The sequence below is a fragment of the Lepus europaeus genome, chromosome 23 (assembly GCF_033115175.1).
Source record: "Lepus europaeus isolate LE1 chromosome 23, mLepTim1.pri, whole genome shotgun sequence".
Lineage (NCBI taxonomy): Eukaryota > Metazoa > Chordata > Mammalia > Lagomorpha > Leporidae > Lepus > Lepus europaeus.
Window position 1 is genome coordinate 22366018 of NC_084849.1, and position 22460 is coordinate 22388477.

Consider the following 22460-nt stretch of genomic DNA (forward strand, 5'->3'; position numbering starts at 1 on the left):
CCGCCTTGCGGCGCCGGCACACCGGGTTCTAGTCCCGGTTGGGGCGCCGGATTCTATCCCGGTTGCTCCTCTTCCAGGCCAGCTCTCTGCTGTGGCCCGGGAAGGCAGTGGAGGATGGCCCAAGTCTTTGGGCCCTGCACCTGCATGGGAGACCAGGAGAAGCACCTGGCTCCTGGCTTCGGATCAGCGCGATGCAGCGGCCATTGGAGGGTGAAACAATGGCAAAAAGGAAGACCTTTCTCTCTGTCTCTCTCTCTCACTATCCACTCTGCCTGTCAAAAAATAAAAAATAAATAAATAAAAATAAAATAAAAAAGCAAACTTTAAAAAAAAAAAAGAAATTGATATCTTTACTTCTGGTAATACTGCTTGTCTTCAGTTCTGTTTTGTTTGCTGTTAAGGTTTATGCTTGATGTTATCATGGTGTTTTTTTTTTTGTTTGTTTGTTTTTTGATCCCTTTTCTTTCAAGCTATTTGCGTCTTTGTGTTTAAAGGACATCTCTTGTAAAAAATGTGTAACCTGTCTTGCCTTTTTTTTAAAGATTTTTTTAATTTATTTATTTGAGAGGTAGAGTTACAGACAGTGAGAGGGAGAGACAGAGAGAAAGGTCTTCCTTCCGTTGGTTCACTCCCCAAATGGCTGCAATGGCCAGAGCTGCACCAATCCGAAACCAAGAGCCAGGAGCTCTTCTGGGTTTCCCACATGGGAACAGGGGCCCAAGCACTTGGGCCGTCTTCTACTGCTTTCCTAGGCCATAGTAGAGAGCTGGATCAGAAGAGGAGCAGCCAGGACTAGAACCGGCACCCATATGGGATGCTGGCACTGCAGGCGGAGGATTAAGCTACTGGGCCCATGTTTTGCCTTTTTTTTTTTTAAACAGTCTGTTCAGTTAATTTACATTCAGTGATGCGTATAATTACTAATGTGGTTCCATTTAGCTCAACCACCTTGCTGTTTCTGTTCAGTCTACCCCATCTGTTCTGGGTTTTGCCCCTTTTCCTGCCTGCTTTTGCATGAGTATTTTTTATGATTCCATTTTATCTCCACTAATAACTTCCTTAAAAAATGTGTTTTGAGGCCGGCGCCGTGGCTCAACAGGCTAATCCTCCGCCTTGCGGCGCCGGCACACCGGGTTCTAGTCCCGGTCGGGGCACCGATCCTGTCCCGGTTGCCCCTCTTCCAGGCCAGCTCTCTGCTGTGGCCAGGGAGTGCAGTGGAGGATGGCCCAAGTGCTTGGGTCCTGCACCCCATGGGAGACCAGGATAAGCACCTGGCTTCTGCCATCGGAACAGCGCGGTGCGCCGGCCGCAGCGCGCTACCGCGGCGGCCATTAGAGGGTGAACCAACGGCAAAGGAAGACCTTTCTCTCTGTCTCTCTCTCTCTCTCACTGTCCACTCTGCCTGTTAAAAATTAAAAAAAAAAAATGTGTTTTGAGAGAGAGAGAGAGAGACATCTTTCATCTGCTCATTCTCCCCAAAATAGCTACAAAGACTAGGTCTGGGCAAGGCCAAAGCCAGGAGCCAGGAGCTTCATCCGGGTCTCCCACGTGGGTTGCAGGGGCCCAAGCACTTCAGTTATCCTCCTCTGCTTTCCCCGGCACAGTAGCAGGGGGCTGGAGCGGGAGTGAAGCAGCCAGGACTCAAACCGGCGCTCCCATAGGATGCCAGTGTTGCAGGAGGCAGCTTAACTCTGCAGCACAACGCTGCACCCCACCCTCACCCCCAACTAATATCTTTGTAGCTTTGCTTCTTCCTGTTATTTTTTTCATAGTTGCTGTAAGATAACAATATGCATTCTTGATTTATCAGGATTTACTTGTATTAATATTATACCACTTCCTGTGTAAGTAGGAATATTACACATGCATAATTCTTATTTTTACTAACATGTGCCATTGGTGTCTTATATTACACTTCTACATCACTTGTAAACCCCACAAAATGTTCTTTTAGGTTTGTTTATTTATTTGATTTTAAGACTTATTTATTTATTTGAAAGGCAGAGTTACAGAGAGGCAGAGGCAGAGAGAGAGAGAGAGACAGGGGTCTTCCACCCTCTGGTTCACTCCCCAGATGGCTGCAATGGCTGGAGCTGAGCCTATCCAAAGCCAGGAGCTTCTTCTGAGTCTCCCATGTGGGTACAGGAGCCCAAGCACTTGGGCCATCTTCCACTACTCTCCCAGGCCATAGCAGAGAGCTGGATTGGAAGTGGAGCAGCCGAGACTTGAACCGGTGCCCATATGGGATGCGGGCACTGCAGGCAGCGGCTTTACCCACTACGCCACAGTGCTGGGCCCCTATTTATTTATTTGAAAGGCATAGTTACAGAGGGAGAGGAAGAAACAGCGAGATCGTCCATCCAGTGGTTCACTCCCCAAATGGTCATAACAGCCAGAGCTTGGCCAGGCCAAATCCAGGAGCCAGGAATTCCATCCTGGGCTACTCCATGGGTGGCAGGAGCCCAAGCACTTGGGCCATCTTCCCAGGTGCATTAGCAGGGAGCTGGATCAGAAGTGGAGCAGGTGGGACTTGAAATGGCATCTGGCGTGGGAAGCCAGCACCCCAAGCACTGGCCTGACCCCTGTACCACAATGTTGTCCCCCCCGGTCCCCCAAAAAGTTATTACAGCATTAAACAATGAAACCTTTTTTTTTAAGATTTATGTATTTGAAAGGCAGAGTCAGAGAGAGAGAGAGAGGTCTTCCATCTGCTGGTTTACTCCCCAAATAGCTGCAACAGCTGGCGCTGGGCCAGTCTGAAGCCAGGAGTTTCATCCAGGTCTCCCATGTGGGTGCAGGGGCCCAAGGACTTGGACCATCTTCTGCTGCTTTCCCAGGTGCATTAGGGATCTGGATCAAAAATGGAGCAGCTGTGACTTGAACCCACACCCACATGGGAAGCCAGCTTTGCAGGTGGCAGCTCGGCCCCCTGTGCCACAACTCTGGTCCTGCCAAGTTTCCTAAGTTGGAGGTTAGAGGCCTGTGTCGTGGCACAGCAGATTAAGCTGCCTCTTGGGGCAGCCGCATCCCATGATCGGCGTTCCTGCTGCTCCACTTCCAATCCAGCTTCTTGCTGATGCATCCTGGTGGCGGCGGGTGATGGCCCAAGTGCCTGGGACTCTGTCACCCACGTTGAAGCCCAGATGGAGTTCTGGGTTCTTGACCTTGGCCTGACCAAGTCCTGGCTGTTATGGGCATTTGGGGAGTGAACAAGTGGATGGAAGATTGATTTTCTCACTCTGCCTTTTAATTAAGTGAAGATAAGTAAACATTTTTCAAAAAAAAAAAAATTATAGGCTAGCCATTTTCTCCCTTTAATACTTTTTTTTTAGATTTATTTACTTATTTGAAAGTCAGAGTTACACAGAGAGAAGAGAGGCAGGGAGAGAGAGGACCATCTTCCACTGCTTTCCCAGGCCATAGCAGAGGGCTGGATTGGAAGTGGAGCAGCCGGGACTAGAACTGGTGCCCATATGGGATGCCAGCACTGCAGGCGGTGGCTTTAACCCACTGCACCACAGTGTCAGCACCAATAGATCTGTTTGGAGCAGTTTTAAGATCACAGGAAAATTCAGTGGAAAGTAGAGTTTCCTGTCTCCATGCAAGCCCATTCTCTCTCACGGCTGACACGCCCACAGGCTGGTGTATTTGTAACCATCGGTGGACCTGTGTTGACACATAAGTATTTCCTACATAGGCTGGCGCCGTGGCTTAACAGGCTAATCCTTTGCCTTGCAGCGCCGGCACACCGGGTTCTAGTTCCGGTTGGGGCACTGGATTCTATCCCGGATGCCCCTCTTCCAGGCCAGCTCTCTGCTATGGCCCGGGAAGGCAGTGGAGGATGGCCCGGGTCCTTGGGCCCTGCACCCGCATGGGAGACCAGGAGAAGCGCCTGGCTCCTAGCTTCGGATCAGTGAGATGCGCCAGCCGCAGCGGCCATTGGAGGGTGAACCAACGGCAAAGGAAGACCTTTCTCTCTGTCTCTCTCTCTCTCACTATCCACTCTGCCTGTCAAAAATAAATAAATAAATAAAAATTTTAAAAAAGTATCTCCTACATGCCACCGTCCACCTTGGGGCTCATTCTTAGTATTGTACATTCTGTGGTTTTTGTTTTGTTTTGTTTTTGTTTTTGACAGGCAGAGTTAGACAGTGAGAGAGACAGAGAGAAAAGTCTTCCTTCCATTGGTTCACCCTCAAATGGCTGCTACGGCCAGCACACTGCACTGATCCGAAGCCAGGAGCCAGGTGCTTCCTCCTGGTCTCCCATGCGGGTGCAGGGCCCAAGCACTTGGGCCATCCTCCGCTGTACTCCCGGGCCACAGCAGAGATCTGGCCTGGAAGAGGAGCAACCAGGACAGAATCTGGTGCCCCAACCGGGACTAGAACCCAGTTGTGCCGGCACCACAAGCGGAGGATTAGCCTAGTGAGCCACGGCGCTGGCCCATTGTGTGGGTTTTGAAATCCACATGATGACCTGCACCCACAGAACACTTCTGTTCTCTACTGGTGTCTCCCTGCCTCCAACCCAACCCCTGGAAACCACTGATCTCACTTCTGTCCTCATTTCACCTTTCCCATAATGCCCCATGGTTGGAATCTTACAGCATGTAGACTTCTCAGATCAGCTGCTTTCACTTAATAATATGAATGTAGACTCCATGTCTGTTGAGGTGGATTTGTTCTGAGAGGAGGAGCGTGGTGGGGGCAAGAGGCACAGAGCCACCACACAGGCCCCGGCAGAGGGGTGAAAGCAGGCCAGAGGTGAGCAGCCTGCAGACTCGTTTATTTCAGTTGGTACAGCTGCTTATATAGCCAAGGCAGCCAATCCGGTCAAGGAGCAGTGTGTGCCCTAACCAATCACAGCCTGTTGCCATGTGGTTTCTGAAGCCATCCAGTCACAGCCTGTTGCCAGGTGGGTTTTGAAGCCATTCCTGAGTAACTGACACTCTCTTGCCAGTGGCCCTCTTGACATGGCCTTCTCATTCCACCACACATGTCTTTTTTATGATTTATTTATTTGAAAAACAGTTTTTCAGAGAGAGAAAAAGAGAGATCTTTCATCTGTTGGTTCACTCCCCAAAAGGCCGCAATCGCCAGGGCTGGGCCGGGCCAATGCCAAAAGCCTGGAACCCCAGCCGGTCTCCCACATGAGTGGCAGGGCCCCACGTCCCTGAGCCGTCTTCTGTTGCTTTCCCAGGTGCATTAGCAGGAGGCTGGATCAGAAGTAGAGAAACCAGGGCATGAACCAGTGCCCACATGGGATGCTGGTGTTGCAGGTGGCAGCTTGACCTGCTGTGCCACAATGCCAGCCCCTAAACTCCATGTTTTTCCATGACTTGATAGCTTTTTTTTTTTTTTAAGCACTGATAATATTCCATGATCTGGGTGGACCCCAGTTTATCAAGTCACCTAGCATAAGATGTCTTGGTCGCTTCCATTTTTGACAGGAGTAAAGTTGCTCTAACATCTGCAGGCAGATTTTTGTTTGCACATGGATTTTCAGTTTATTTGGGTAAATACCAGTGAATGCAATTGCTGGATCATATGGTAAGGATTTGTTCAAGGCCGGCGCCATGGCTTAACAGGCTAATCCTCCGCCTTGCGGCGCCGGCACACCGGGTTCTAGTCCCAGTTGGGGCGCCGGATTCTATCCCGGTTGCCCCTCTTCCAGGCCAGCTCTCTGCTATGGCCTGGGAAGGCAGTGGAGGATGGCCCAGGTCCTTGGGCCCTGCACCCGCATGGGAGACCAGGAGAAGCGCCTGGCTCCTGGCTTCAGATCAGCACGATGCGCCGGCCGCAGTGGCCATTGGAGGGTGAACCAACAGCAAAAAGGAAGACCTTTCTCTCTGTCTCTCTCTCTCACTATCCACTCTGCCTGTCAAAAAAAAAAAAAAAAAGGATTTGTTCAGTTTTGTAAGGAACTCCTAAGCCGCCTTCCCAAGTGGTGATCCCATTCTGTATTCTCACCAGGAATGAAGAAGAGGTAGGGACCGTCACTCCACGTCCTTTTGGTGTTGGCACTGTTCTGTATTTTGACTGTTCTAATAGCTATGTAGTGATATCCCGTGGCTTGGGGAGGTTCTTGTTGTTTTGTAGGGTTTTTTTTTTTTAAAGATTTATTATTTATTTTGAAAAATCAATATATAGAGAGAAGGACAGAGAGAAATCTTCCATCTGCTTATTCACTCTCCAAATGGCCTCAGTGGCCAGGGCTGGGCCAGGCCAGAGCCAGGAGCTCAGAGCTCCACCCGGGCCTTCCACACGGGTGGCAAGGGCCCAGGTATCTGGGTCATCTTTCATTGCCTTCCCAGGTGCATTAGCAGAGTGCTGGATTGGAAGCAGAGCAGCTGGGACTTGAACTGGCGCTGCAGTGTGAATGCTGGCGTTGCAGGCGGCAGCCTAGCTCAGTGCACTGCCAGTTCCTGGAAGCTTAAATTATGGGTTTAAGTCTCCTCTTTCCTAATGTATGCATTCAGTGCTATAATATTTTCCTTCTGATCGCCTCTTTTTTCTTTTCTGGCTACATCCCACAAATTCTGATGAAGTTGTATTTTCATTTTCATTTAGTTCACTATATTTCAGAATTTCTCTTAAGATTCAGTATTTCATGTGTGTGTTACTTAGAAGTGTGTTAATTAATCTCCAAGTATTTTAGAATTTTCCAGCAATCTTTCTATAATTGATTTCGAGTTCAATTCCATTATGGTTTGAGAGCATACCTGTGTGATTTCTGTTATTTTTAATTTGTTGTGTTTTTATGGCCCACACTGTGGTCTATCTTGGTGAATATTCGATATGAACTTGAGAAGAATGTCTGGAATGCTGTTGGATGAGGTCATGTACAGGTGTCAGTTATCTCCACTTGATTGACGGTGGTGCCAAGTTCAACTGCGTCCTTACTGATTTCTCTGTGTGCTGGATCTGCCCATTTCTGACAGACAGGTATTAAAGTTTCCAACTTCAGGGGCCGATGTTCTGGCAAAGCCAGTTAAGCCAACGCTTGTGACACCGGCATCTTGTATGACTTGGCCCGGCCCTGGCTGTTGTGTTGATTTGGGGAGTGAACCAGTGGGTGGAAGACCTCCCCCGCCACCCTGCCTCTGCCTCTCAAATAAATAAATAAATCTTAAAAAAAATACACGGTGCATAGAAAGTGTATTTCAAGTTTTGAACGAGGATCTTTTCCCAGACTGACAATGTGTGGTACAGTCCTCTCACGGCTCCCAGGGAGCCCCCCGCCCTGTCCTGCCCATGGGGGCAGACAGCAGATACGTCACAGTGCGCTGTGTTGCCTGGCTGTGATGTTCAGAAGGGTGGGTGTAGTAAATGCACTCTCAGCTTATGATACTGAAATCTCCTGACGTGAAACAGTGGATTCTTCTGGTGAACTCCTTGTGGTTCTGCCTTCTGGGTTTTCACCCTGTTGTTAGGTGCGTACAGGTTGAGGGTTATTACATTGTCTTAGTTGACTTCTTTGTCGTCGTGTAATTCACCTCTTTATCACAGATAACCTTGCTTGCTCTGAAGTCTGCTCTGTCTACAATTAATATGGCTATTGATACTTCCTTCTCTTTTTTTTTTTTAAGATTCATTTATTTATTTATTTATTTATAAGGTGGAGTTTCAGACAGAGGGAGGGAGAGGCAGACAGAATGGTCTTCCATCTGCTGGTTTGTTCCCCAAATGGTCTCAATGGCCAGAGCTGGGCCAATCCAAAGCGAGGAGCCAGGAGCTTCTTCCGGGTCTGCCATGTGGGTGCAGGGGCCCGAGCCATCTTCCACTGCTTTCCCAGGCCACAGCAGAGAGCTGGATTGGAAGTGGAGCAGCTGGGACTTGAACCGGTGCCCATAGGGGATGCCAGCACCACAGGTAGAGACTTAGCCCACTGCACCACAGCGCCAGCCCCTCCTGCTTCCTTTTGATTAGTGTTAGCATGCTCTATGTCTCTGTTTACTTTCGATCTATATTTGTCTTTATGTTTAAAGTCAGTTTCTTGTAGACAACATATAGCTGTATCTTACTCTTTAGTCCACTCTGATAATCCTCATCTTTTAATATTTTTTTTAAATACATTTGAGGGGGGCTGGCACTTTGGCGGAGCAGGTGAAGCTGCCGCCTGCGGTGCCGGCATCCCATATGGGCGCCAGTTCGAGTCCCAGCTGCTCCACTGCTAATCCAACTCTGCTATGGCCTGGGAAAGCAGTAGAAGATGGCCCAAGTCCTTGGACCCCCGCACCCACGTGGGAGACCCTGAGGAAGCTCCTGGCTCCTGGCTTCAGATTGGTGCAGTCCTGGCTGTTGCAGCCAACTGGGGAGTGAACCAGTAGATGGAGGCCCTCTCCCCTACTCCCCCCCCCCCCGCCACCATGTAACTCTGACTTTCAAAGAAATAAATAAATCTTTTAAAAAATATATTTGAGGGGCCAGTTCTGTGGCATAGTATGCTGAACCTCCGCCTGTGGCACTGGCATCCCATATGGGCACCGATTTATATCCCAGCTGCTCCTCTTCCGACCCAGCTCTCTGCTATGGCCTGTAAAAACAGTGGAAGCTGGCCCTTTGGGCCCCCGCACCCACATGGGAGACCCAGAAGAAGCTCCTGGCTTCAAATCAGCCCAGCTCTGACCTTTGCAGCCATGTGGGGAGTGAACCAGTTGATGGAAGACCTCTCTCTGTCTCTCCCTCTCTGTCTGTAACTCTGCCTCTCAAATAAATAAATATTTTTTAAGAACTGTATTTGAAAGAGACAGAGAAATCTTCCATCTGCTGATTCAATGCCCAGATGCCTACAACAGCCAGGACTGGGCTACGCCAAAGCCAAGATCCGATGTGGGTGGCAGGGACCCAACTACTTGAGACGTCACCCACTTCTCCCAGGGTGCACATTAGCAGGAAGCTGGGATTCGGAGCAGAGCTGGTGGGACTCAAAGTCAAACTCCTGCGCTCCAATTGGAGATCGGGTGTCCCCAGAGACATCTTTTTTTTTTTTTTTTTTTTTTTTTTTTAAATTTTTGACAGGCAGAGTGGATAGTGAGAGAGAGACAGAGAGAAAGGCCTTCCTTTTTGCTGTTGGTTCACCCTTCAGCGGCCGCCGCGCTGCGGCCGGCGCACCGCACTGATCCGAAGCCAGGAGCCAGGTGCTTCTCCTGGTCTCCCATGGGGTGCAGGGCCCAAGCACTTGGGCCATCCTCCACTGCACTCCCTGGCCACAGCAGAGAGCTGGCCTGGAAGAGGGGCAACCGAGACAGAATCTGGCGCTCCGACCAGGACTAGAACCCTGTGTGCCGGCGCCACAAGGCAGAGGATTAGCCTATTGAGCCACGGCGCCGGCCCCCCGGAGACATCTTAACTGCTGTACCAACACCTGTCCTACCATCTTTTCACTACTGTATTTAGACCATTGATATTTAAAGTGATTATTGATATGTTGGGTCAGTGTCTACCACATTTATTAGTTTACTGTTGGTTGTTCTTGTTTTTCATTCCTATGTTTGTCTTCATTTTTTTTCTGCCTTTTAAGGTTTTTTTTTTTTAAATAAAGATTTATATATGTGTTTGAAAGAGTTACACAGAAAGAGAGGGAGAGACAGAGAAATCTTCCATCTGCTGGTTTGCTCCCGAGATGGCCCCAACAGCTAGGGCTGGGCCAGGTGCTTCATCCGGGTCTCCCACATGGGTGCAGGGGTCCAAACGCTGGGGCCGTCTCCTCTGCTTTTCCTAGGCCATTAGCAGGGAGCTGGGTCAGAACTGGAGCAGCTGGGACATGAACCGGCGCCCGTGAGTGTCGCCAGTGTTGCAGGAAGCGTCTTTACCCACTACACCGCAACACCAGTCCTCGTGGTTCTAGCTGAGCATTTTATGTTATTCTACTTTCTGTCCCATCTTAATATATAAATTACACTTTTTTTTTAGATTTTTGTAGTGGTTTCCTTAGAGTTAGCAAATGTACATTTGCAACTAATTGCAGTGTATTCCGATAACACCGGGCTCCCTCGCCGGTGGTACAAGTGCCTCTGAATAAGAAAATGTCTGTAATTCCTCCTCTCATCTCTCGTGTGGGCTGTCACTCATTCCAGTTATGTAGGAGCATGTACACATGCACGCACACACGTATGCATAGGGTATGTACATAAGCATGCATAATTGTGTATGTTATTGCTATTATTTTGGGTACACTGTTATCTGTTAGATAAATTAAGAATAAGAAAATTAGGGGCAGGTGTTTAGCCTAGTGGTTAAGACCCCCGAGTATCATATCAGAGTACCTGGGTTTGAATCCAGGCTCTGCTTCCTGCTAGTGTAGACCCTAGGAGGCAGCAGGTGATGGACCAACCATTTAGATCCCTGCCGTCACGTGGGAGGCCCAGGTTGAGACCCCAGCTCCTGGCTCTGCAGCCCAGCCTCGGATGTTACAGGCACTGTGGGGTGAGCCAGTGGGCGGGATGGGGGGGTGGATCTCCATCTGTCTGTCTCTCTGTCTGCCTCTCAAATTAAAAAAATAAGTGAAAACAAAAATAAAAGTTTTCTTTTACTTTCGCTTGTCCTTTCTCTGATGTTCTTTCTTTATGTGGATCCAGGGTCTGACATGTAATTTTTCTTCTATGTGAAGAACTTCTTTTTATTTTTTTTCAAGGCTGTATTGATTTATTTGAAAGAGTTAAAGCCCCAGCCTGCGGCGCCAGCATCCCATATGGGCACTGGATTCATGTCCCAGCTGCTCCACTTCTGACCCAGCTCCCTAGCTCCTGGCTTTGGCCTGGCCCAGCCCAACCTGTTGCAGCCATTTGGGAAGTAAACCAGCGTATAGAAGACCTCTGTCTGTAACTCTGCCCTTCAAATAAAAAAAAAAAAAAAAAAAAAAAAAGGCCGGGGCTGCGGCTCAATAGGCTAATCCTCTGCCTGCGGCGCTGGCACACCGGGTTCTAGTCCCTGTCGGGGAGTCAGATTCTGTCCCAGTCGCTCCTCTTCCAGTCCAGCTCTCTGCTATGACCCGGGAAGGCAGTGGAGGATGGCCCAAGTGCTTGGGCCCTGCACCCCATGGGAGACCAGGAGAAGCACCTGGCTCCTGGCTTCAGATCAGCACAGTGCGCCGGCCGCAGCAGCCATTGGGGGGTGAACCAACGGAAAAAGGAAGACCTTTCTCTCTGTCTCTCTCTCTCACTGTCTACTCTGCCTCTCAAAAAAAAAAAAAAAAAAAGCAAAGTTGTTTATCTTTCAACACTTTATACATATTATGCTCCATTGTCATCTTGCTGGTCTGGTGGGGACAGAGAAGTTGGATGTGGTACTTACTGGTTCCCTATCAGGAAGGTATTTTCTCTGTCTTCTTTCTGTTTTTGTGCCTTCATCTCTGGTTTTCGGAAGTTTGAACCTGCTGTGAATATGAGAGTGGCTGCGTTATGCCTGTGAGTCACTGTTCTGCATTTACCCTGCCGGGTGCTCCCTGAGCGCCCTAGGAGTGTGTGGGTGCTCCCTCAGCACCCTAGGAGTGTGTGGGTTGGCGTCTGATTTAAGCTTGGAGGAAATTTCCAGTCGTCGTGGCTTCAGACGCTGCCCCCGTGCCTCTCTCTCCTCCTGTTCACATCATGCGTATTTATGGCTTCGTAGTTGTCCAGCAGTTCTTGAATAGTCTGTTTCCCATCTTTTTTCTCTTTGCAATTTACTTTTGGAAGATACAGATTATTTTTTTAAAGATTTATTTGAGAGACAGAGTTAGAGAGAGAGACAGAGAGAGAGAGATTTTCCATCCACTGGTTCACTCCCCAATAGGCCGCAATGGCCAGGGCTGGGCCAGGCTGAAGCCAGGAGCCAGGAGCTTCTTCCAGGTCTCCCGCATCGGTGCAGGGGCCCAAGCACTTGGACCATCTTTTACTGCTTTCCCAGGCCATAGCAGAGAGCTGGATTGGAAGTGGAGCAGCTGGGACGCGAACCAGCGTCCATATGGGATGCCGGCGCCACAGGTAGAGGCTTAACCTTCAACGCCACGGTGCCGGCCCCTGGACGGAGACTTTTCAAAGTAGCACCTTAACCGCTGCACCCAGCGCCTGCCCCTGGAGGGGGGAATGTACATGGATTCTATCCCCTGCCTGTGGGCCCCTCGTTTCCAGCGTCTCCCCTCCTCTGGCAGCCTCAACTACAACCTCTGTGTCCTCGGGCCAATGAAACTGAAGTCTCCATGGGTTCTGTTTGCCAGGCTGGGGGCAAAGCCATAAATACACAGATGTTTAGGGCGGGCCTTGGGCCTGGCGGTGAAGTTCAACCCCCACATCCAGCGTCAGAGTGGCTGGGCTCAGGCCCCGCTGCCACTCCCAGTTCCAGCTTCCTGCTACTGTGCGCCCTGGGAGGCAACCGGTGGCGGCGCCAGTAGTTGGGTCCTTGCCACCTGTTTGTGAGACCTGGATGGAATTCCTGGCTCCTGGCTCCGGCCTGGGCAGCCCTGGACATGGAAGACATTTGGGAAATTAAGCAGCAGATGGGAGAAAACTTCTCCCTCTCCCCCTCTCCCCATCTCCCCCTCTCCCCCTCCCTCCCTCCCCTCTCCCTCCTCCCCTCCCCCTCCTCCCCTCTCCCTCCTCCCCTCTCCCCCTCTCCCCCTCTCCCCCTCCCTTTCTCTACCTCTCTCCCCCTCTCCCCCCTCCCCCTCCTCCCTTCTCCCCCTCTCCCCCCTCCCCCTCTCTCCCTCTCCCCCTCTTCCCCTCCTCCCCTCTCCCCTTCTCCCCCCTCCCCCTCTCCCCCCTCCCCCCTCCTCCCCTCTGCCCTTCTCCTCCTCTCCCCCTGTCCCTCCTCCCCCTCCTCCCTTCTTCCCCTCTCCCCCCTCCCCCTCTCCCCATCTCCCCCTCTCCCCCTCCCTCCCTCCCCTCTCCCTCTTCCCCTCCCCCTCCTCGCCTCTCCCTCCTCCCCTCTCCCCCTCTCCCCCTCTCCCCCTCCCTTTCTCTCCCCCTCTCTTCTCTCCCCCTCTCCTCTCCTCCTCCTCCCCTCTCCCCTTCTCCCCCTCTCCCCCTCTCCCCCCTCCCCCTCCTCCCCTCTCCCCTTCTCCCCCCCTCCCCCTCCTCCCCTCTCCCCTTCTCCCCCCTCCCCCTCTCCCTCCTCCCCATCCTCCCTTCTTCTCTTCTCCCCCCTCCCCCTCTCCCTCCTCCCCATCCTCCCTTCTTCCCCTCTCCCCCTCTCCCCCCTCCCCCTCCTCCCCTCTCCCCTTCTCCTCCTCTCCCCCTCTCCCTCCTCCCCCTCCTCCCTTCTTCCCCTCTCCCCCCTCCCCCTCTCTCCCTTTCCCACTCTCCCCCCCTTTTCCCCCTCTCCCCCTCTCCCCCTCTCCCTCCTCCCCCTCCTCCCTTCTTCCCCTCTCCCCCCTCCCCCTCTCCCTCTCCCCCTCTCCCCCCTCCCCCTCTCTCCCTCTCCCCTCTCTCCCTCTCCCCCACTCCCCCTCTTCCCCTCTCCCCCTATACCCCTACCCCCCTCTCCCCTCTCTCCCTCTCCCCCTCTCTCCCTCCCCCCCACTCCCCCTCTTCCCCTCTCCCCCTACACCCCTCTCTCCCTCTCCCCCTCTCTGCCTCTCTCCCTCCCTCTCTGGTTTTTAAACAAATAAGTTCATATTAATGGGTACCTAGGGATACATTGACTTTACTCAGAGTGGTTCTCTGTTTTCAAGGATTGGATACCCTCCAGTTTCTGGCTGCTCTTGGTCACTTCCCACTGCACCCAAAGAGTTGCTTTTTTGCTTTTTTTTTAATCCAGTGTTGGTACCGTACAAGCTGCCCTGTCCCTGTGTCTCTAAGTCTCTCTCCCTCCCTCCCCCCACTGCTCTCCATCCCTGTCTCCATTTTCTTTTTGCTGTCACAGAGTACCTGAGGCCAGGTACTTTATAAAGAAAAGAGGTAGGGCCGGCGCTGTGGGCCATCTTCCACTGCCTTTCCAGGCCATAGCAGAGAGCTGGATTGGACGTGGAGCAGCCGGGACTCGACCCAGTGCCCATATGGGATGCCTGGCACTGCAGGTGGCAGTTTTACCTGCTATGCCACAGCCCCGGCCCCTGGGCCCCACCTCTTAAAGGTCCCACTGTCTCAATGCCACAATGCTGGGGACCCTTTGAGGGTAGGGGATGCCCTCAAACCACATCCAAGCTGTAGATACATATAGTGCTCCCCCTTCTCCCCCCCCCCCTTATTGTTTCTGCACTTCTCTTTGCAGGGTGAACCTGGCCCCAAGGGAGACCCCGGCGAGAAAAGCCACTGGGTAAGCTCTGGCCCAGCCCCAGCCTCCCGCTGCCTTCTGGCGCCCTGTCCGTGTCCCACTGCAGCCGGGGCTCCCAGGCCTGCAGTCCCCAGCCCTGTCACTCCCAGCCAGGCAGGGCCCGCCTCTCTGTCTCTGTCTCTGTCCCAGTTCCACTGTCTCGGGCCAGGGTGGCTCTGCCCGCGCCCCCTGGGCACTATGGGCTGCCCCCCAGCCAGACTGCGTCCCCTGCCCCCGGAGCCCCTCCCAGAAGGGACCTCCAGTCTCTGCTCCCCGCATCTGTAGAATGAAGAAGAACACAGAGACGGGACCACACGGAGGAAGTGGACGGGGCGGGGTGGCCTCAGGACATCCGAGGATCATAGCATCATAGCAAGGGGTATAGGCACAGGCAGGGGACGGGAGCCAGCCGCAGAGGGGCAGGGAACCCGGACACCTCTGTGCACCCAGGAAATCCACGAGGTGTGGCGTGGCAGGGCCGGGGCCAGGAGCACCCCCAAACCCCATAATTGCCACAGCCCTGACACCGTCACGTACACAGGAGACCCGTGGGGCGGGGCGAGAGACGCCTAGAAGCTGTCACCTATGCAGGGGGCAGAGCCCATGAGGAGCGAGCCCCCCACACCCCAGGTCCTGAGACTCCACGATGAGTGCGGGGCCCCTGGAAACCTTTAAAGCCATCGGAGGGCATTGGAGTGAATGCATTTCAGGGCCTAGGAAACTGCTGACTCTAGGGACGCGTGGGGGAAGGGCTAGGAACCCCGAGCACCCCCACAGCGCCAAGTCCGGGGCGCGGGGACCTGGAAACCCTCCCCGCAGGAGGCATCGGAGAGACGCGGCACGCCCTCTAGCGGCGGGAATCCTGCCTCTCTTCCCACCCGCCCTGGGATACCTTGCTTCCTGGCGCGGTGGGTAGGGTGTGGGCAGCACCCAGTGCCCACCCGGCCTTCTCACTTCCTGATTGTGGGGTTAGTGACGGATACAGCCGTGGGAGCCCCCTCTCAACCCTGCACGAGTCCTCCTCCTGTCTCCCCAGGACCTCTGGGCCCTGCTACCTCTCCACCCCTGAAGTCCCCCAGAACCCCTCTTCTGTGGCTCCAGGGCTCAGGATGGACATGAGCCGGGCTGGGGCCAGGGAGGCCCTCATGAGTCCAGGCCTTTGCCTCCCTGGGGCCTCTCTCTCTGCTCTCAGAGACTCTCAGCTGGGAACAGGTTTTAGACACACTTGCACTCACATACACACACCCAGGGGTGGTGAGACAGACAAGGTCAAGGCAGAATGAGGCTGGGCAGTCCTGGCCCTGCGATCCCAGACCAGGACTTGAACCTACATCCACCTGTGGGAGGTAGCAGGGCCCCTGCCCATTCACCTTCTTCCCCCTCATCTACCTGCACTTCCGCCCCTGCTTGCTGCCTGCCTGGGAGGGCGCCCGCTGGGCCTGGGGTTGCATGAGGCTTGGGGGCTGGGGATAGGTGCAGACTGAGCCCAGTGTGGACAGGGTCCCCAGAAGCTCCAGCTGTAAGCTCCCCTCCCCAGCCCCTCCTAATTCTTCACCAGCCTGACTCAGCACTGACACCTGGTGGACTTCGGCAGGCACTGCAGGAACGAGAGTGGGCTGAGCTAGTGGATGTAGATACAAGAAAGATGAGCCGTAACCCGGCAGAGTGAATCCTTGGCAGAACCAGAACCGGCGCCCAGCATTCTCTAAGAATCTCCTCTGTGGGTGCCAGATCCGAGGCCGCGCCCTGTGTGCGTAGATGCTGTTCAGACCCACCTGCTCCCTGCCTTGGGGTCGGCCACAGTGGGTAGAGGGAGTTCTGCTCCGGTGGGAGACTTAGCTTCCTCTACGACGAGGGCTGGCTGGGCCCAAAAGGCCCATAAACAAGGCCCAGGGCATTCAAACAAAGGAGAGGCAGCTGCATGTGCAAAGGCCCTGGGGTGTTTGTGGAGCTGTGAGTGGACAGTGTGATAGTCGAGGAGTGAGACAGAGGCCGAAGAGGCCGCATCACAAAGCTGACCTTAGAGAAATGGGGGGTCACTGAAATACTTCCAGGCCGGGGAGTGACATGGTCAAATGTATCCTCCTTGTTGCCTTGTGGGGACTTTGATGGGGACGGGGGAACGTGAAAGAAGCAGGAGAGAGACTGGACAGGAGGCTGCCGTGGTCATCCTGGCAGTGACCGTGGGAGCTGGAGCTGGGCATGGTGTGGGCAGAGAGATGGCAGCAGAGCTGGAGACACCGCAATGCCCCTTTGGCCAGGATGGGGGGTCAGAGAGTCGGGGAATTCTTGAAAGAGTAAGCGAGGACCGGGAAGGGGCAGGCGTTTGGCCCAGTGGCTGAGATGCAGGTTAGGACACCCACGTCCTGCATCAGAGGGCCTGGGTTCGAGTCCCGGCTCCGCTCCTGACTCCAGCTTCCTGCTAATGCACACCCTGCGAGGCAGCAGTGACGGCTCAAGTGGTTGGGACCCTGCCACCCGCATGAGAGATCTGGCTTGAGTTCCTGGCTCCTGGCTGCAGTCTGGCCCAGCCTTGGTTGTTGTAGGCATCTGGGGGAAGAGAGGAGAGGTAAACCAGCAATGAGAGCTGTGTGTGTGTGTGTATCTGTCTGTCTCTCATGATTTCTTTAAAGAGAACCAGGAGAAGCGAGCATCCTGAGTTTTGTCCACAGAGAGCTGGGCGATGTCTATATTACAGCCACGTGGGGGCATCCAGCAGGCCCAGATCCAAGAGCGTGGGGTAGGCCTGCAGGGATGGGACCAAACAGTGGCTTTTTAAAAAAAAATTATGTATTTATTTAAGAGGTAGGGTTACAAAAAGGGCTGGCACCGTGGCTTAACAGGCTAATCCTCCGCCTTGCGGTGCCGGCACACCGGGTTCTAGTCCCGGTTGGGGCGCCGGATTCTGTCCCAGCTGCCCCTCTTCCAGGCCAGCTCTCTGCTATGGCCTGGGAAGGCAGTGGAGGATGGCCCAAGTCCTTGGGCCCTGCACCCGCATGGGAGACCAGGAAAAGCGCCTGGCTCCTGGCTTCAGATCAGCAAGATGTGCCGGCCGCAGCGGCCATTGGAGGGTGAACCAACAGCAAAAAGGAAGACCTTTCTCTCTGTCTCTCTCTCTCACTATCCACTCTGCCTGTCAAAAAAAAAAAAAAAAAAAAGAGAGAGAGAGAGAGAGGGAGAGATAGAGAGAAAGGTCTTCCATCCACTAGTTCACTCCCCAGATGGCCACAACAGCCAGAGTTGGGCTGATCAGAAGCCAGGAGCTTCTTCCAGGTCTCCCATGTGGGTTGCAGGGGCCCAAGGACTTGGGCCAGCATCTGCTGCTTTCCCAGAACATAGCAGAGAGCTGGATCAGAAGAGGAGCAGCCGGGACTCAAACCTGTGCCCATATGGGATGCCGGAGCTGCAGGTGGAGGCCTCACCCACTACGCCACAGCGCTGGCCCCACAGTGGCTTTTTTTATACCTCCCCCAGATTTTTATTTTTGAAAATTATCACATATACATAAAATTAGTACAATGCCTTTCTGGCCTTCTTTGACATTTGTTACTACAATTGGTAGTATTTTGTCACAATTACTATCTCTTTACAAAGTTCTCTTTATAAATTTTTTTTCTAATTCATCCAAAAACAAGCTGCAAATGTCATTTTGTGTTCTCCCGTGACACTTGAGTGTGCATCTCACGTGGCAAGGCCAGAGTTGTGGTGCAGCGGGTTAAGCTGCCGCCTGCAGCACCAGCATCACACATCAGAGCACTGGTTCGAGTCTCAGCTGCTCCTCTTCCGATCCAGCTCCCTGCTATTGTGCCTGGGAAGGCAGCAGAACATGGCCCAAGTGCTTGGGTCCCTGCACCCATGTGGGAGACCCAGATGGCTTTGGCCTGGCCCATCCCCAGAACCTTCAAGATCTAATCAAGGGTAACAAAGCGCATTTGGTTGTCACATTTCTAAGTCTCCTTTATTATTAATTAATTAATTTCAAAGCAAAGAGGGAGAGAAAAAGAGATCTTTCAGCTGCTGGTTCATTCCCCAACAGGCCGAAATGGCTGGGGCTGGGCCAGGCTGAAGCCAGGAGCCAGGAGTTCCATCCAGGTCTCCTACGTGGCTGGCAGAGGTCTAAGTACTTGGGCCATCTCCCGCTGCTTTCTCAAGCTTAGTGGGGAGCTCGGCCGGAAGTGGAGCAGCCAGTACTTGAACCAGGGCTCCTGGACAGGAAGTGGGCGTCCCATGTAGCACCGGAATGCCTGCCTCTGAGTCTCTCTGAATGTGGGTGACATCTCCTGCCCCTTGCTTCTCTGACTTGGACCTTTTGTGAACGTTGCACTGTCTTGGTTTGTTCGTGGTGAGAGACTGGCTAGGTTCCCTTGGCAGGAGCGGGCGCCCTCTGGTTGCCTCTCCTTGAGAGATTCATGCTGGGAATGACCAGGTAACCCTCAGAGGCCCTCCCTGTTCACATGCTGCTCCCATAATGCCCAAGGACGGATCCCTCGAGTGTGCGGCCCGTGGTGGCCCTGCCACCAACCCCTAGACTGCGCTGACCGGACTGCCCGGTCCACAGGATGTGGCCGTCAGCCCCGGGGAGCAGGCTCGCTCGCAATGGATGTGGTGGTGGTTTGGATTTTTTTAAAGATGAGTTATTTTCATTTTGTTTGAAAGGCAGAGAGAGAGAGAATCTTCCATCCACTGATTCACTCCCCTAATGGCTGCAACAGCCACGGCTGGGCCAGGCCAGAGTCGGAATTAAGACTGTAAATTCAGAGCCGGGAACTCGGTCAGGGTCCCCTGCAAAGGCGACAGGGACCCAGGTGCTTGAAGCGTCGCCTGCTGCCGCCCGGCAGAAGCTGGAATCCGGAGCAAAGCTGGGACTCTAACGCACACTCTCGGGTGTGTGCCAAACGGCGTCAATGGCTGAGCCAAGTGCCCGCGCCGTCGGCATGTTTCTCATGGGCAGCAGCCGCCTTAGAGGGTCGGAGTGTGATTGTGCAATTACATACAGTGACGGTAAAGGGTGCCCCGAGGGACTGGATGATGGCATCGGGGCTGGGATAATTATCTGCTGTCCTTGGGCTCCGTATCTGCATTTACCAGGAAGTGGAAGGAGCCGGGAGGGGGGCAAAGGGGGGGCGAGGGGAGGCAAGTCAGAGAGGAAGTGAAGGTGAGTGCCAGCCATGTGGGCAGCAGCCAGGACCACCTGGCATGTGGGGAAGCCCCCGCCGCATGCCTGCAGGAGGGAGCCGGGCTGAGGGTGGTGCCCCGGCAGGCACGAGGACACGGGCCTGGAGTGGTGGGGGCCCTGGCCAGGCTGCGCGCTGCTTCCCTGGGAAGGGCTGGGGAAGGGCTCGCGGGCCCCTCGCACTCACGGTCTCTGTGGCTACCCAGCTGCGTGCATTCTGGCATGGATGGAAACACCAGCAGGGGGCTGATGTCCCTGATGGGGTTAAGTGGGGAGAGGCCACTTGAAGCGGCCAGGAGTAGAGGCGGCCCAAGGATGTGACAGGAGCTGTGCAGGGGTGGGTCTCGGGCTCCCCAGCCCCCCAGCCCCCAGTGCAGAGAGACAGTCAGCTAGAGGCCACCGGCCCTTCCTGAGGGGGTCCTGTGGGGGCTTCTGCCTGCCTTGCCCCCGTCCTGTCCTCCCCGGCCCTGGTGCAGGTGCATGTGCCCCTGGGTGGGGCGTGGCCGCCCACAGGCTTCGCAGGGCGCCCTCCCCGCCCCTTCACGGCTGTATCTGTCTCTTTCCTCCGCAGGGGGAGGGGTTGCACCAACTGCGCGAGGCTTTGAAGATTTTAGCTGAGAGGGTTTTAATCTTGGAAACAATGATTGGGCTCTATGGTGAGTAGAGACAGACGGACAGACAGCCCAGCCCCTGCCTGCCAGCCTTCCCCCAAGCCCTTCTGGGGTGGAACTGGCCTGAGCCCAGTCACGGGGCCGAGAAGGTGCTGCCTGGGCCAGGGTGGGCCTGCGAGGCCAGGACCACCTCTCCCTCTGCGACTGTCCCCCCTCCTCCACAGCTGGCAGCGGCCCTAGGGACTGGGGCTCCAGGTGTGGCGGCTCATGTGTTCTCAGGCCTGTGGGGAGCCCAAGACTACGGATCCTGAGTTTGGAAGAAATTATGGGCAATAGAACCAGACTCCAGACCAATAGGGGGTTGTGGGTAACAGAGCCAAACCTAGCACAGAAGAATGTGGGCGATGAAGTCAGAACCCAGACCCCCAGGAGGATTGTGGGTGATGATGTCAGAACCCAGACCCCCAGGAGGATTGTAGGTAATGACATCAGAACCCAGACCCCAGGAGGATTGTAGGTAATGACATCAGAGACCCAAACCCCAGGAGGATTGTAATGATGTCAGAACCCAGGCCTCAGGAGGATTGTGGGTAATGACATTGGAACCCAGACCCCCAGGAGTGTGGGTAATGTTAGAACCCAGACCCCAGGAGAATTGTGGGTGGTGACATCAGAACCCAGACCCCAGGAAGATTGTGGGTAATGATGTCAGAACCCAGACCCCCAGGATTGTGGGTGATGCCGTCAGAACCCAGACCCCAGGAGGATTGTGGGTAATGATGTCAGAACCCAGACCCCAGGAGGATTGTGGGTGATGCCGTCAAACCCAGACCCCAAGGAGGATTGTGGGTAATGATGTCAGAACCCAGATCCCAGGAGGATTGTGGGTAATGACGTCAGAACCCAGACCCCAGGAGGATTGTGGGTGGTGACATCAGAACCCAGACCACCCCCAGGAGGATTGTGGGTAATGGAGCCATGCTCCAGCTCTAGAGAAATCGTGGACTCCAGAAGTGCAAGTCCCCAGGGCACTCTGGGTAATGCATCACCTACCATTTCTGACCATCCTCTCCCATTAGCCCCCAGAGGCTCCTGCAGGGCAGGCCCTCCTGGCCCCAAGTGTCCCTCCTGCCGTCTTGCCTGTGGTCCTCCCAACCTGCCCTGCGGGAGCCCCCGGAGAGCCAGACCCTCCCCGCCAGGCATTCAGCCAGCTGTTCCCCACAGAGAAGCCCTGTCTCCACCCCCCGCCCCGAAGCCAGCTGGCATGGCCATGCTCCCCGCTCAGCCCCCCCAGCCCAGCCCCGAGAGGCCGGACTCGCACCTCTGCTCTTCTCAATCTCCCATCAGGCTCCTAGCTTACAGAGCTTCCTGCAGCAGCAGGCTCAGCTGGAGCTCCTGGCCAGACGGGTCACCCTGCTGGAAGCCATCATCTGGCCAGGTAACTCCGGGCGGGCAGGCAGGGGCAGCCCCTTCCAGCAAGGGCTGGGGGAAAGCCTGTGTGTGCAGAAGGCTCTCCTGACGCTGGGCCCAGGCCCACGGACGCTCGGCCTGCACCCTCCCCTCCGTCCCGGCACGTCCCAGCACATCCCAGCACGGGGCAGGCTCTGGGAACCGGGAACCGGCGCGCAGTGAGTGAGCACTCGCCACGGGCCGGGCACCCTGCAGGCACAGGCTGTGACACAGGAGACAGACCCTGCCCTGCCCTGCCCTGCCTGAGCTCCGGGGCTGCGGGCTGGGGACTGGGGAACCCGAGGGGAGCTGGACCACAGCGGAGTGAGGACAGGTGGCCCAGGTCCCAAGGCGGGGGAGGGCTTCCTGGAGGAGATGGGGTCTAAGTGGAGACTAGAGGGACAGGGATCCAGAGAGGGCAAACAGGCACAGGAAAAGCATAAGCAAAGGTGAGGGCCAAGGCTCAGGGACCTGACAGGGCCCGCAAGGCAGGCTGGGTGGCGCTGGCTCAGACGCCAGGTGGGCAGTACCTTCTCCCTGCACCTGCTTCCTGAGGGCAAAGCTAAGGAGACTCCTCCCACCCCTCCCCACCCCTTGAACTGGAGCCTGGGGCTGGCCTGGTGAGAGGAAGGAAGTGGCCCCCCCAGGGCCTGGGCTGCTCGCAGCTCAGCCAGCACATCAGCTCAGCCAGCACATTGGTGGGTGCAGGGCCCTCGGCGCCTCTCTTACAGAGCAAGGAATGGGGGCCCTGGGCAGGAAGGAGGTCAAGGTTAGGGCCCAGCTTCCCGTCTTCAGCACTGAGGCAGGGCACGGGCTGGGACTCCTCCATGGTTGTGGGGAGCGAGGCGCAGTCACTGCCCGCTGGGGGCGTGGGGGTGCAGAGGGCTTCCTGGAAGAAGGGACAGTGGCATTGGGTCCCGGAAGAGCCCACTGAGTGTGCCAGGTGGGGCAGGAGGAGGGGGCTGGCTGCTCTGATGGAGAAGGCTGCATGGGTAGAGC

The 22460-nt window shown here is 54.7% G+C and overlaps 1 protein-coding gene across 7 annotated transcripts in view; it reads left to right on the top strand.

Moving 5' to 3' along the window:
* Positions 1–22460, top strand: part of EMID1 (EMI domain containing 1) — a 45904-nt gene that overhangs the window by 20905 nt on the left and 2539 nt on the right. For 2 of the 7 annotated variants that reach the window (XM_062182475.1, XM_062182477.1), the window contains 2 exons: positions 14187–14231; positions 19973–20057. In XM_062182475.1, coding sequence (XP_062038459.1) covers positions 14187–14231; positions 19973–20057 — 130 coding nt within the window. Of the gene's footprint in view, positions 1–14186; positions 14232–19972; positions 20058–21359; positions 21451–22460 lie in introns of those variants that run through there. The other 5 variants (XM_062182474.1, XM_062182476.1, XM_062182472.1 and 2 more) reach the window with 3 other exon arrangements.